Raw genomic sequence first — 16,218 nt, forward strand, 5'->3', positions numbered from 1 at the left:
ATTCTAAACACAGCAACCCGTGAAATAAATGTTATAGGGTTCATATCAGGGTTTGCTTGACTCCTTTGGCAACACTTCCTCCTCCAGATAAGTACAGAAATTATAGATGAAAAGCAAATCCACCCAAACCAGGATAAGAACGATTAGTAAAATTACCTTTAAGGTGAAAAAAACACAGGACTTCTGAGATCTTGGTAAATATCAAGCCCATGATTCCACTACTGAAGCTTCCATAAGGCAGCAATAATCAGAAAGGCAAGTGTCCTCCAATTATGCAATAGTAAATGAAAGGGAAACTATTTCAGCTCTGATTTTCCTTGATTTTTTGATGATACTATGTGGAGAGACAACCTCAAAGATAAGTAGGGCTGTTTTGGCTGCCACAGTCATTAGGCATAAGTAACTTGGTAGATCTTTTCAAAATGAAGGTGGGACCAGGTAGAGAAGGTGGCGTGGCACGTCATCAACAAAATGTTGTTTCACAACACTGCCCTGGCAACAGGATCAGTACCATGTATCAGCATGACATGAAAACTGATTAACTTCTTTAGGTCCTATGTACCCAGAGACAAGCAAATAAAGGATTTCTTTTTTACTTCAATAGCAGAATTAGACATACATACGCATTTGTGGGGTGGGAGAGTGAAATTTCAGGGTGGGAAAACAGACCTTAGCTTCGGGTTAAACAAGTTGATGGGTTTGTCCAGGTGCACAGAAATAAAGCCTTTGGCTTTTAACCAAAGAGCATCTCTCTAGCCCACATGGAGTGTCTTCCTTCGCCTTTGTAATATGTTAGACTTAAAAAAAAAAAATAAAAATCCCCGATAATTTTTCCATTTCAAACTTTACATTTCTTGGGTAAAAGTCAGGTTTTCAACTGGAAGGCTTAAAGCAAAATGCTTTGGTTTTTTAAAAGGCTGTCCTTTTTCCTTTTGTCATTTTTAGCTAAAATTATTTGCAAACTGCTTCACTCTTTCCTCAGTAAATTTGAAAGACAGTATAGCTGGGTCAGGCGTTTAGCATTGAGCACAGCAATGGTGTTTCTTATTGCAAGCCTCCCCTGGGATTAAGGGAAATAAAGCTGTCAAGGAATACCTGGCATCACCACTCTAACCTAGGAGCCCCTTGCAATTCCTGTTTCGGTCTGTCTTAAATCTTCTGGTCAGCACAACAGGATTAAGCAGTCGTACGTAAGAGGAATAACAGAGAATGGCTAAAGCTCCCCGTGTTTAAACACATCTAATAATGTCTTTACTGTTTGGGCTTTTTCCACAACAGCTGTCCTTCCAGCATAGTCTTTGTCTGGATATAATTAAGCTTTTAAGTGGCAAAGGAGAAACTGAAGAGCTCTGTCTGATCACTGCTGTGGAGATTAAACAAAAATTGTGTAGCAGGCAACTGCATTTTCTTTACTCAGATACCAGCTGTGAACACTTCACTGACGAGGAAGAGCCCAACTTCTGCATGCGAGGAAAGAAGACACTCTCTCAGGGGTTGGGGGATGGGGTTTGGGTTTCTCCCCCTCCCCCCAAGAACTGGACAGTGACAAGACAGCAGAGACATTGCTTTGTTGTGCTGCTCTCCCCTAACTCAGAGCAGCTTTGCACTGCGGCACTGACCCAGCAGATGGCTACTCAAGGGAGTGAATCACCGAGTTACCGTGCCTCCTGGAGCACCGTGCTCACTCCTCTGTGTGCTACTGAGGCACAACCCATAGCTCTCCGCTCAGCGCTACTCCGAGCTGCTCCAGGGTCAGTTTCCCTGCACTGGGGCTGGCCGAGCCCTGCAGCAGCTCTCACAGGGCTGTGCTTGTCTCGGTGGCTGGAAAGATGGTGGTAACACTCCAGTGCTTCGGCTCCTGCATCCAGGCTGCCTCTCCAACCTCCCCCCCACACCAGTAGGCTGGGGTGGGCAAGGTCTTGGGAGGGGGCACAGCCAGGACAGCTGAGCCAAAGCGACCAACGGGATATTCCATACCATATAGTGTCTGCCCAGATATAAAAGCTAAGAGAAAGGAGGAGGAAAGGGGGGCATTCGTTATTTATGACATTTGCCTTCTGGAGCAACTGCTATGTGTATTGAAGGCTTGTTTCCCAGGAAGTGGCTGAATATTGCCTGCTGCTGGGAAGTAGAGAATAACAGCTTCTGTTCTTCCTTCATTTCCACGCATGCAACTTTTGCTATTGCTTCATTAAACTGCCTTTATCTTGACCCACAAGGTTTTTTTCCATCTTATTTTAATTCCCCATCAACTGTAGGAAAATACAAGTCTTTCTGGGTAGAACAAAAGAGACCTGTGAAACTCATTGGGAGACTATGAAATGATTTAATAATTTCTCCTGCAAAGCAAGAGGATACCAACCTTCGTGATAACAGCATTTTGGCATTTGCCATGCCCCTGGTATGCCGGCCAGTTTGGGCCGAAATCACCTCTTAGCTTGCCCAACAGCTCAATGGGAAAAGGTCTGCAGCCTTGTAGGGGCACCCTTATGCACAGGAGGCAACAGTCGCTTACAACTAGTCAAGCAGCTTCTACAGCTCGTTGGATGGGCACCTCTTTAGTGATGGTCTGACCCAGACATTCCCGCTGCTGCTGCTGTTTGCAAACACTCGATTGCTGTGGTGCCAACTTACCTGTGGCCTCGGAGCGACTCATCAGAATCTTAATCACAAGGCAGATCTTAAAAAATACTGATTTTTCCCTTCACCCTCTGCATACTGATGAAGAATTTGGGAATGCCAATATCATTAGCAGAATGAAAAAAATCTTTCCCTTCAGAACAATCACAGCAGGAACCCTCTATGCCTCCCTATGAGAAGAATTGCTTTTATGTTATACTTAATGACTGAGCAGCCACACAAGCAATGCACAGGCAAGAGTCATCTGTTGAGATAACAAGCACCACTCTCCACACATTTAGATTCTCCACATCTCAGACACTCACGAGCTTTCATACTGCTCCCCAGCACTGCAGAGGGCCTGCCTCTCAAAGCAGTCCCCATCCCAACCCCCATGTGGTGAGCCTGTGGGAAGCAAAAACAGAAGGTGAATTTGACTATCGCTCACTCAGATAAATCAGTACCAAAATGAGTCTAGATTTCTAAAGTGCTTTCCTCATCTTCACCAAAACCTACTTTGCCAGCAATACTTGCCAAGGCTTCAAATCTTAACCAAAAATTAATGAATAAAAATTATGAAGTCAGAAAAAATAGAAACCAAAGAAATTTTAAAAAGCACAAAGCTGTTCTACCACACAGGTGGATGAGGCCGCATGTATAAGCAAACGCTTTGCTGTCCGAATGGAAAAATGATGGGGTAATGTGATATGATTTGCATTAGAAGGTCAAGTTTCTAGTACCCTTGCCATTCATAGGTCAAAATCATCGAAACTCACTAAAGCAAAAAGGAAAGAGATGCACCTATGCTACTAGAGAATGAAAGATGAAGGCAAAAAAATAGTGGTGAGGAGGCCTTTGACATTACTCAGCAGAGAAAGGCTTTTTCCATGGATTTAAATTAAAACTGTGCAAGGAGAGCACTTTGCTGGTTAGACAAGACGGATGGCTGTCATTAGCATGAATAAGCTTGTCTGACACATTTTGTCTGCAACCCTTCAGTGTAACAGGGAAGGCAGAACCTTGCCAGATTGTTGTGGCTAAAAAAAAAAAAAAAAATAAAGTCACCAGTATAATGGTGAAATGAAGTCACTGAAAAACTAATTTTTATTTTTAATCCATTTACCATGCTGCTATTAAAAAGATTCAAACCCAGCACATATTTTCTTTTTAGAAACAGGAAAAAAGGTTCTTTTTGCCTGACAATGTATTTGGTTTGCATGGCAAGCTTTTGGTAGCCAGGGGGCTACAGGGGTGGCTTCTGTGAGGAGCTCATGCCCAACAGAGCCGATGCCAGCCGGCTCCCACGGACCCGCCGCCGGCCGAGGCCGAGCCCAGCAGCGATGGCGGCAGCGCCTCGGGGTAACAGATTTAAGAAGGGGGGAAAAACCTGTGCAACTGCAGCCAGAGAGGAGCGAGATGGGAGAGCAGCAGCCCCGCAGCCCCCAGGCCAGAGCCGGAGGGGCTCCAGACCCCGGAGCAGACATTCCCCCCAGCCCATGGGCAGCCCCCGGCCAGGCAGGCTGTGCCCCCGGCCCATGGAGCCCACGGGGGAGCAGATCCCCACCCCCCCCGCAGCCCGGGGAGGGCCCCAAGCCGGGGCAGGGGAACAGTGTGAGGAGGAAGAAGCGGCAGAGACAGCACATGATGAACCGACCGTAACCCCCATTCCCTGTCCCTCTGCGCTGCTGGTGGGGAGGGATTAGAAAAATCGGGAGTGAAGTTGAGCCCATGAAGAAGGGAGGGGTGGGGGGATGGTGTTTTTAAGATTTGGGTTTCTTTCTCATTATTCTACTCTGATTTGAATGGTAATAAATTAAACTAATTTCCCCCAGTCAAGTCTGTTTTGCCCGTGAGGGTAGTTGCTGAGTGATCTCCCCGTCCTTATCTCCACCCACGGGCCATTTGTTATATTTTCTCTCCCCTGCCTGGCTGAGGAGGGCACTGACACCACGGTTGTGGTGGGCACTTGGCCTCTAGCCAGGGTCAACCCACCACACTTAAAACTGAAATAAGGCCGATGCAATCGCGACCCATGCCTCTATTGCTGCCTGTGCCCTCTGCCTCCAGAATTACTCAAATCTCTGGCCACAGGTTAGCAATTTCATCCTAGTAAAGTAGAAGGTACGACTCTGGATGATGAGACTGGACCTGGCAACTGAAGAATACTTGATGAAATGCAACTCTAAATTACATTTTCCAACACAGCAAAATATTCATTCCGACCTCTGGTTTTGGAGGCAGATGGATTAGGATTCTGAGGCATGAACAGATCTGGCAGTCAGGGGTATGCAAGTACCTGCAAAGCAGCAACGGACAGTTTGTGGGCTGGTTTGTTTGGGGGATGGGAGGGAGTAGCAAGAGGAAAGGAGTGGGTTGTATGTTTTCTCCACACATTTAAGTAGCAGTTAAGCACTAGTTAAGCACTGTGAACTTGCTCAGTCAGCATTTGGTAACTGGTACCAGTTACAGGTGGTTTGTCTCCTCCTAAGCCTGCTGCACAAGCATGTCCATTTTGGAGTACGGACTGCCTCAGGTGGCGGGCAGGGAACAACAGACATTGCTGACTGGTGACAGGGGTACTTAAAACTAGAATTTACCACTAGAACTAGGACTTATGGAAGGTCAAACCAAATCCATCAACACTGGAAAACAGTTTAAAGCGAGAAACAAACTTCAGCTGCAGTTGGAGTAGCAGAAAACAGCATATTTGCAAATAACAGCTCTATATTCAGCATGGCATTTTATCCAATAAATCTGATGCCAATAAAGGGCATCAGATGTCTCCCATCCATTTTGCCTCCATACTGAACTGCAGAGCCGGCAAAAGCAGGGCTAGTTTTGAGTGCATGCCTGACAAGATAAATAAGGCTTCCCTGCACTTTCTGTGACCTTCTCAGCCTTTGGACTCCACCATGGCTGCTGTCTGAGCGTGCCAGCTACTGCCAGTGGCTGAACAGTCAGGGACTAGAAGGATTTGCACTCTCAAGGTAGTTGCTTCTCTCTTCCGTAAGAAAAGCAGCTTTATTTCACAACCTTAGCACAGGCATGCCTTTGTCTAGCAATCCAGACTGGATCCAACACTGTATCCTACATGTGACGATACATCATTCCATCGCCAAAAGCACCCCAAACCCCTCAGGTGTTATTAATCATGAATGAAGCACTAAACTTTGTGTTCTCAGTTGTTAAACACTTCAGGCAGATACAGTATCGCACTAGAGCTGAGAGCGTATTTAACGTGTACCAGGCCACATCTTTCCCCTGTTTGCAAGGCAAGATGCGTGATAGAGGCATACAACACAGACTGGTTTTGTTTGCTGGCTGACAGCGATATAATGTGAGTTTTCATCAGTGAGGTGCAATCCTGGAAGTGCAGCCTTTCCCACAGAGAAGCAGAGGCAGCCTCAGATAAGCACATGTCAGAAGGGAACTGGAGGTATTTCCATCTAACTTTGTCCTTTAAATGTGTTTGAAGAAGATGTAAATACTCCGTGCTCTGGAGAAGGGGAAAGCGGCCCTCCCTCCTATGACTAGATGGGCTATTTCACTAGTCAGCAGGCAGCTCTCCAAAGCGCACTGGTACAGCTCGAGCTTTCAGCCTGCTTCCCGCTGTGCCTTCTGCTTCATTTATATTTGATTCTGTTCCCTTCAGGACAGCACTCTGTCTTACTCCCACTGAAAGCAACCTGCATGCGACGAGCACAAGAGCTTGGTAAATGCCTAAGTCGAACAGTGCAGGCCAACAAGTACCATCTGCTGGGGAGCACGAAGCACCCAGAGAGAGGAGCTTGGCTGGAGGAGTGCTCTGACGTTCAACATCAAAGTCTCATGCAAACCCCTGAGGCTCACAACCGCACATTCATAGGATGGCAGAAGTTTAGCAGTAATGGGAGAAGAGCTCGGGAGTATCTAGATGTTACGGCACACTGGAAGTCATAAAGATCAAAGAAAATACTTGCTATGCACGAGAGGAAGCGTTGCTTTGCCCAGCTCTTCTGTGAAGCTGAAGTCAATTGTCACTGTTAGCACAACAAATTAACAGCAATTAATTCTTCTAAAGGTCTCAAATTTTCCAAGGTTCATACGGAAAAACGTATCACCCTCCAAACCCATCCAGAGGGTTTGCAGTTAGAGATCCTTTAAAGGCAGTTTTCCAGAGGGCTCAATAGCCTGTATGTCACATCACTGAAGATACCTGGCACGTATCTAGGGTCATGGAAAAGGCATCTTCGTAACACTGATGCCAAACACCACTGCTGTGCTCTTGGTAACGTAACTCCTACATCCTTCTGCGAAAACAGAGGGAGCAGATAGCAGAAGGCTTGTAAAGAGCAAAACAGGGCAGACCTACAAGCTACTCGAGCCCCGATGCTTAATGGAAGAACACCTGCAGTAGATAGTTGTTAGATAATACAGCCCTAGAAAAGGGTGCGTTTATTCTCCAAACCACAGTTAGAGGGGCAGACATATTTTGAAACGCTCTCTCTCCTAAATTGCTATTATTATTAACTGTATTAAAATGACACAAGTGTGCCTGGACAGGCAGCATTCAAGCCACTTATGCATGGAAGGATTCCTTCTATGCAATCAGCATGAGCCAGAGGTACAGTAAGCTCATGACACAATAAACGTTGTATCTGACAGGTATGAATTTCTTCTTGATTAGAGCAGAAAAGCAGGTACAGACACCTAACAGCGCACATTCCACAAAGCAGAAAGTCTCTTGTTAACTATTTACATACCTGGTGGTGCAGGGGGTAAGGTATTAAGTCTCGGGCTGATGGTTCTAGATACACCAGGGGTTTGACCATCTGGTTTTAACCCTTTTTATTCTACCGAAAGAAAAAGACCACTCCAACAGTCAGTACCATTTGTCTCTACGCAGGGCCTCAGCAACATTAACTATGTGGAATTCAGCTTCACACGTGTCCAGATTTGCATGTTTGCTTCCAATCCTGACCTGAAATAAAATGAAGGCTTCTTAATGCCAAAAAAGCAGCTTCAACCCAAAGCAGCCACTTTGCTACTAACTAGGGTACTAGACAGAAAATCCTGGTTTAAACTCATGCTGTTTCTCTTCTTGACCATAGATTTGACCCTAGATCCACTCTAGGCAGGGGTAGAGACCAGCTTTCACCCGTGAGTTAATCTCAGAAACTTAAAAACAAAATTAAAGAAAAAAGTTTTGGTTAAATCCAAAAGACAAATCCACACAAATGATGTGCTGAACTGTGCTCTAGAATGCCAGCCCTCCTCTTCCTGAGCAGAGCTTTTTAATATAATTGAAGAGTCCTGAAATCTAATTTTGGGGGTTGTTAGGTGGGTTTTTTTTGGTTTTTTTGTTTTTTTTAAATTACTCGGATGCTGTCCAGGAAATAACATTTAAAGCTGATGTCAGACAATGAAATTGTTTGGACTGCTTCAGAAGCAGTCTCATGGAGTGGCATCCAACATTTTATCAGTAAGCAGTAACGGGTAACACAAAAGAGCCCAGGACAGCAATCAGTTCTCTGCCATGTGATGTCATTTCCCTGGCGAACAAAACCTTGATTTAACAAAGCATTGCAATTGGTTCAATCCTGAAGCAGCACCATTGACCTGCGGCATAAAGAGAAGCTGCTGCAGAGAGAAAAAGTCAACTAAAGATCGAGGAAGCTGCACTGCAATCTTTCAGAGAGATTGCATGATGACAACCAGGTTAAATCAAGAGATTAATCTAATTCTCCTTTGCACTGAGATTGTCAGTGCAATCTGTGCAAATTTGTGCAACTGTCAGTGCAAAAAAAAACCAACAAAAGCTTATACACGACACAGAACAGTCTCTCCACTTTTTAACCCAAGTCTGTAATGCAAATTTATTTTTTTTTCTCTTTTGAGTGATCAGTCTAACATTAGAGGAAGACTGCAAAAGTAACTGTTCCATTTTTTAATTCACATTATCACCCTTTCTCTATCCTGAGGCACCAACTTGGGTTAGACATCCTTCAGTGCCAGGTACGGGCTGGTCTCCTACAAACAAGACAGTGCTACTGCTCTGCTTCCCAAAATAGCTCATACTTCACCAACAGACAGGCCATCAGTTATCATCCCGCATGCTGGGGATCACTGCAAGACATTCCAGCTCCCTTCACCAGCCAGAGGTTTGACGGCAGCAGTGAATTTTTAGCAACTAATAGAGAGAGAGTTGGATAAACAATGCACTCTGGAGAGCACTTTCACTGCAGCCGTAACTCTTCACCCACACAGTGGTTAGGATGTGCCCAGGCTCCGCTCAGACTATGCAGTGCCGTTCTCCTCCAGGTTGTTACAAATTCACGGAGTTCAAAGACAAGCCTGACAAGTAAGGAGCAGCCTGCATATTGACAGCTCAATCAGAAGATGCTTTGCACGGTGCGAACTCAGTAAGATAGGTACCAGCGCCCTTCACCCCGACAGAATTAATACACCAACACAGCCTTCAGGCAGGTAAGGATGCCCAACTCATTTCAAGAGCCATCAGCCTAACAGAAGGCACGCTTGCGTTGCCCTGTTGTTGAAACCGATGCAAATGTGCCCAGTAGGGAGCTGTCAAATCTCCAATATTTAATTTATGGCACTATGATAAGAGTCAAAATTAAGCTGGATCCAGGGCAAAGCAATTAAAAACGTGACTGGGGAACGGTCCTACTTGCATTCGCCTCAGGCGCCTTTATCTGCTACAGAAACACGTTAGTGCTGTCCCTGCAGGATTCAGAGGACTAGCGACCCACCTCAGCAGCACACGATTAGAGACTTTGAAGTTGCAAAAGCTACATGAGTGCTAACGGGAATCTTTTCGTTCAGCCTGATGGCATTCACGGTGGGGATTACTGCTAGAAGCCCAAGTGGGATGAGCATCGGTGTAGTGACAGAGTTTGTAATGGAGTCTAATAGTTTTACATCACCTACCTGCTAGGAAAACAGCTCTACTACCCATATTCACTGCCCGATAATAGCAGCAAGTTTCAAACTTTTTTTTTTTTTTACACAATCATTAAAATTCACTTTTCAGCATTTACCTGAGACAAGTTTTAGCAGAAGCTTGGGTTTGTTGCAACCAGCTAGCTTACAGAAAGCTTAAAGGTGGCAGTTAAGATTAAAGTGGCAACAAGGTGTAGCAATAGCGCTGCGGCCTCCTGTTAGGCACAGAGCGATCTTTCCGTTCAACATGCTGAACAATGTGTAGAATATTTGTGTAGGTTGTCTGTGGCAGAACCAAAAATGGAAATCCATTTCTGGTAATTCTGTCTGGAGAGGACCTGCCTCACATTAACCATAAGAGACTCCACAGCTGGAGTCCTTTCTACTAAAGCAGCGTATTAGACCCCTTTGCAAACTCTAGGTGGGTGTCATGCCTCTGAACAGGAAGCATCACCTTCCTCCAGTAGGTGAGAAAACACAATAAAATTGGTAGTTTGTCTTAAAAAAGCCTAGGAACCCTGGATTCTACTGGATTTCCCCAGGCAGCCACCAGCAGCAGCATCTTCCCTCCCGTTGTTAAACGACAGCATATCTAGAGCAGCATGCATCAGCTGGCACACGGGTGAATTATTGTGGAAAAGCTGGCTTTGAGTCCTTTTTCACGATGAAGCAGACAGCAACGTAATCTCCAGTTATCTATTATTCTTCATTATTAGAGGGGGGGCAGGGGTGTGTGTGGGGAAAAAAAAAAAAAAAAAAAAGAGAGAGCGAGCCTCGCAGTGATAGCTTACCTGGCGAGACATACACAGGGCTGGAGCAGCTGCCACACCACAGCTATTGCATCTTGTTCTCTTCAGCCTGCTCCACCAGCTAATCTCACGCAGCCAGCAGAAAGCAGTCCATATACCAGCCACTTCATCATGCTCCACGCTGGGAAAGCACAGACAAGCCACTCTGAGAGCTTCTCCAGCCTTCTGCCCAGTTGCACAGGGGACCCCGAGCTTACGGAGCTGAGAAACGTCCTGTTTTCTTTTTACGTTATTCCATTCACTACGTGACTTTCCACAACCTTGCTGTCACTCATAAGCGAAAGCATTTTGATTTGTGCCTGCACTTCATTACAGAAAATTATGCTCAGAGCAAGTCTCTGGTAAATCACAAGGATATAAAAACCCAATAATTATCTCAATGGGAAGAGATTCCCAAACCACCACAACCAGCCCTTCAATTATTAGACGAGTACTTTGGGGAGGAAACAGTTCAACAAAGGCCGTACCATATGCAGCGTGCGATGCTTTCAGTTGCGTGCCATATTCTTATTTAGATAATTTCGCTTACAGCAGAAGTTAAACAAGATGTTACAGAAAATGGGCTTGTCAGCCAAACAAGGATTTTGGGCAATATCCTAATTCTCGAACACAACCTATTGACAACAATCAACACATGACAGGAATGCTCCCTAGCAGATGGGAGACTGGCAGGCTGTTTTGATAGCTGTAGTCCGAGGAAGATTACTGCTGAAAATTCTGACAGTCCTATAGCAGCACAGACAAAGTAAATACGCCAACTGTAAATATAATTAAAAGGACTAGAGTGATTTGTTATCAGGGGAGAGCTAGAAGGGTTTGAAAGGTATATGTGGAAGTATTTAGGGTAACACATCAGAGTTGTATGACAACATTAAAATAAGAATGATGAGTATCGGGAAAATAATAAATTTAATGCAAAATCCACAAAGCTGTTTACTAAAGCTACAGATACGCTTAAGTAAGATAATTAAAAGCTATAAGCAGACATGGCATTTAAAGAAAAAAAGATTATAGGAAACAATCTGGCATTGGCAAAGAATATGTGATCCAATACAGTTTTCACGACTAAGCCTTACGGAGGACACGCTGCAGACCACAGATAAAACACACACGCACGGCTGCTCTCTCTCCACACTTGGTTTCTCCATTTTTAGGGCTCTTGGTTCAGCACCGATACTGTTATTTCTCATACGATATTAGGGCTTCAAAGCTGTCAGCAGTAGGAGGCCTGGAGCAGCGTGCCCTTGAAGGGCAGGCAAGCCACGGCAGCGCAGGTATCGCTATGGCCGAGCGGGCAGCGCAGCGGTGGTTTGACACCCGTTGCAGATGAATGGGTCAGCACCACAGGCGCTCGCGGTGCTTTGCAAAACCAAAGGCGATGACAAAGGCACATTCAGCCAGCCTGTAACTGACAACCCCCGGCCCCATGTAGATGACAAAAAGTGCTGTGCACAGAGATCACTCTTTTAGCTGACAAATGGCAAACTGGTTGTGTGCCCCTTCAAAGTGCACATTAATTTTCCTCTTTCATTGTACTACTCATTAAGTATTACTTTTCAACAAAGCATAAGCAAAACATAACTGAGAGCAACAGCACTGTCCCACTCCAGGCCCCTCTCCCTAAAGGAAAGCTCCCTGAGACCCGAGCAAGCAATAGCCAAGAAAGCGTCCAGTTTAATGTGGGACAGAAACCAGTGGGGGCGTGGAGGTTATACGTGAACCAGTGCACTCTTTTTGCATAAACGCCAGCAAGGTCACCTCCCAAACACGTGACAGACAACTGCACATTTTATCTTCAGCTTTTGTATTCAAGATGAAGTAGTCACAGGCCAAACAACTCATTCAAAGCCTAGTTAACAAACAAAAACTTACCAACACCATCGCCAGCGTTCCCTTCTGGAGGCAGCAGTCTTCTCGTAGCTAGAGAGATACACAGCCTGAAGGATGCTTTGTTTTTCTTCCCTCCCAGGACTGTTCTTTGTTCCATAACACTTCTTACACTTTCTATCTCATACAGGTGGCTGAGAGCTGGAAACTGTTTGACTTGCTATTTCTCTACAGATACAGAAATCTGTCTTCAGGGTTTTTTTTTGGTATATCTAAACCCAGCCTTGAGCATTGCAAGGCAGAACTGTTGCTGGAGACTCTAGTTAGTAATATCCTGAGCATGACAAACCAGAAATGCTTCCTAAACAAAGCAGCATTTGCTGCATTACAGTATTTGTCACTTACAATAACGTATTTATTACTAGAGAAGACATACAAACAGAAAATAACTGAGAAGCCTAGCTAAAAAACTGCGAGCTCTTACAAGACTTAGAAAACTACCTGTGGTTGAGCAGAGACTGAAATAAGTTTGCAGTGGTCTAAATTAAAATGAGAGAGAACACATGGTTGCTATTAAAGGAGTAATCAGCATAATTAAAGTCCCCTGTAACACTGAGAGCCTTTTTAAACTAGAAAATAAGGATGTCTGAGCACCATGTGCCTTCATAAAACATTAGAAAAGTTAATATTTGACAAGACTGTGTGTTTGATGAAATTTTAAAATAGGAGTAATGCAAGTGCAACATAAAGTGATTGATGAAGGTATGCTGAATATAGGCAAAGTACGTAGCCCAAGATATAGTTCACAAGCATGTAAAATATGTAAGTTACGTATTAAAAGCTACCCTTCTGGTTTCAGCAGTTTTCCTGCAGAGAGATCAATGCTGAATACCTGCTGCTCCTTCCCTACCCATTCAAAGAGACCAGGATTCTGAAATGGTTAGGGTGTGGATGTTAGTGACAGGAGTTTAACATCCCTCTTCTGGTTTCTGCTGTACAAACGTAATGTAACATTATTAATTTTCATGGGACTTTTTGGAGGTGCAATGTAATTAAATTCCATGTTTAACTGCATTGCCTAGCAGCACTCCGAATGACAGTTTTAAGGAGACGTATTGTAATGAATGCACTGCTACCCCTGAGCGTCTCTCAGTGGGAGCTTCTCAGTGACACGGAGAATTCAGAGGTGCCACTCCAGCAGTGCTAGGCCAGGAGTTAAACTGGACTTGATCACACAAGTGAGCAATTCCTACCCTGCAGCGAGACAGACAGACTCACACAGTGATGCTAAAATAACCACCCTTAGCTTGCCAGGAGCGCAGAGCTATTTCATTCCCTTCTAGCCAGTTCAGTGTCTTCTCTTTAAAAGCAGGTGGATGTATCTTTCCTTTGCCTCTTATCAATACAAGCCCTTCTGCCACAGAGCAGATCAAGACTCTTATTTTTTAAACCGGTGTGCTCAGTAAACACCCTTGGCTGGGTTTGTCAAGTCTCCCTGCACACATGATTGTTTATTTTCAACAGACACACTCCAGCCACCTATGGAAATGAATCGTCATTCATATTTCATCTTCCCCTTTAAGTAATTCCCTTTCTACTTCAGGCCACTATATTTATTTTTAAAAGTAATCAACATGTGTTCTTTATTATGCATTTTATCCTGTAATACAGAAAATGGGCTTGTTGCCATTGAAGCTCTACAAAAATACCTCTAAAGCTGATTTTCACTGGATTAGATTTTTGAGAAGCAGGAGCTGCGCCTGGCCAATAGATGCTTTGTCGTGTTCCCTATGTCCCTTCTGCTGTCACAGAAAGCCAGATGGCCCTTCCGAGCACCACGTAAAACTCAAGTAAGAGGATGCTTTTCTCAAGCTCCAACTGCTTGGAAGCAATGGTCAAGACTCAGTTCCCTCCGCCTCCCTTCCCCAATTAGTAAGTGACCAGATTTTCCAAACTACTCGGCACAGTATATCCACCCTGCAGGAATGCTGGCCAAAAGTGTAACAATCTCAACTGAAGATACAAAATATTTTGGAAAACTCAGCATGTCTTTAGAGAGCTCCTAGGGATTGTGCAATGAGCTGTCCAGTGGTTAAATCTGTATACTCCTCAAGTGTTACTTCCATTTAAAGTGAGATCTTGCACCTTGTCCAACCAGGCCGTGACAATATGAAACAATTCAATGTTAGTCTCAAGCTGTAGAACACCGCTGCGTATCAGCATTTTTTGCAGATATTAACAAAAAAATCTTGCTTTCACTGTAATTTTGGCAGCATCTTCAATCAGGGGAGACGCAGGAGTAAGTTTATCAGCTCCGACCAGCAAAAAACTAGTATCTTGCCTCCTGCAGGGACCAGCCTGGGTTACTTCAGGAAAAAATGCAAGAAACACTGTACAGGGTTTAAAACTACTGTCTAATCTTAAAACAGTTACCTAAGAAACTTCAAAGGAACTGTTGTTCATCTCATGGATTTCTTTTCTTGTTGCCCACCAGAAACCTTTGGAAATGTTTCTTTGTAGTTCACTCTCAGTACTTCTGGTACACAGGAAGGTATCCGGCGGTCTCCTCTTTTGGCTGGATTTTGGCAGTGGGAAATGCTTTGCTTCAGGAAGTCTTATGATAGTTTTGGATGACAGAGTTGTCTTGGACAGACAAGCCAGTTGTGCAAGGACAAAACAGCTTTGATTTTAACTTCATAGCCTTCTGTGATTTCATCCTCTCATGAGTCCTTGCTCTTTCACTATGAAGGAGGGTGGGGGAAGCCTGTAAAACACGTCATCTTTGTTGAGATAGAGCAGCAAAGTTTTAGAGAATCTTTTTCTATCAGGCACTGCTTAAATGCAGCACTTTCACTCTTGCCTTATTTGTCTCCTCTTCAGAGCAGGTGGTCACAACCATTCAGGAACGACCTCTGCTGAATAATTTTGGTATTTGAGTGATGCACGCAAATTTCTCACTCGCCATATCTTGGCTGAGGGGGTACAGGTGTATCTTACCACTACAGCTATTCCACTGCCTCAATTCCAACTGTCTTCTTAGTACTGTATTTTCTCTCTCTCTCTCTCTCTCTCTGTATATAAATATAAGTATATGTTAAGCATCAGACTGCAATGTTTTATTTACCTGTAAAATGCAACCAGTAACAGACACTTATTAAACACTGCTTTTATAAACTGATCTAAATTGTCTCCAAACTTACTACACCATTTAAAAAAGGAGTCTCAGAGACATTATACTTTTTAAAAGACAAACACAGCCTGGGGTTATTGCGAAGTGTGAAGTAAAACCATGTTTGAATAGCAATTATAACATTCTCCACTCTTACATGTAAGTATTAGAGGAATACAAATTACTGGGATATAAGAAAGAGGCAGTGCAGTATTCCAGCTAGAGTTTAGCAGACATTTATTTCATGAAAAGCTTCATTAGCTTGAGTCATTTTACATCACATTAGTTTCAGACACGCTGGTTTAGCATATGTTCACTTTCTTCCACTTTTACCTTTCTTTCTTATCTGTCAAATCCTTCCTGAATGCTTTTTCTACGCACCATCATTAGCTTCCATCACCACCTGTTGCATACTACACCATTAAAAGATGCTGACTCAGAAAATACTTCATCTGGCATGAAAGACACCCTCTCAGAGGAAGGCTGGAAGCAGGATTCATCTTAGCTACAGAAAATACATTTTTCTAAAATTTAAAATTACATACCATGCTACATAGAATTCCCTTTCACATCCTTCATGGTACAGGATCTAGTCAACAAAAATCGGTGAAACTTCCGCATCCCTTAGTTACAGAGATCACCATGCTCAAGAGGCAGAGGCCATCAAGCCTTTGTCCTGGTATTCCTGTGTGGAAGCCAACAGCTTTCCACCTAACTATAGCACATCTTTTAATCAGACATCTGGCAGCCCCGTTTCTCCTTTGTGTGGATCCATGCTATCTGCCTCTACTGCAGTCATCTCTCCCTTGATTGCTCCGTCTCCAGCTTTCTTTTTGTTATAGTCCTGCCTTTGTG

General features: G+C 44.1%; 1 protein-coding gene across 5 annotated transcripts in view; it reads right to left on the reverse strand.

The window, feature by feature from the left end:
• Positions 1 to 828: 828 nt before the first annotated feature.
• SPNS3 (SPNS lysolipid transporter 3, sphingosine-1-phosphate (putative)) overlaps positions 829 to 16,218 on the reverse strand; it is a 70,303-nt gene continuing 54,913 nt past the window's right edge. The window contains exons 11-13 of one of the 5 annotated variants that reach the window (XR_013923673.1): positions 15,192 to 15,259; positions 15,055 to 15,106; positions 7,587 to 14,958 (exon numbers count right to left, since the gene is read on the reverse strand). Coding sequence is in view for 3 of the 5 variants with exons in the window: in XM_080365021.1 (XP_080221147.1) it covers positions 7,481 to 7,579 (99 nt within the window). In the remaining 2 variants the exon portion in view is untranslated. The other 4 variants (XR_013923674.1, XM_080365023.1, XM_080365021.1 and 1 more) reach the window with 4 other exon arrangements.

The sequence above is a fragment of the Falco punctatus genome (assembly GCF_963210335.1).
Source record: "Falco punctatus genome assembly, chromosome: 1".
NCBI classification, from domain to species: domain Eukaryota; kingdom Metazoa; phylum Chordata; class Aves; order Falconiformes; family Falconidae; genus Falco; species Falco punctatus.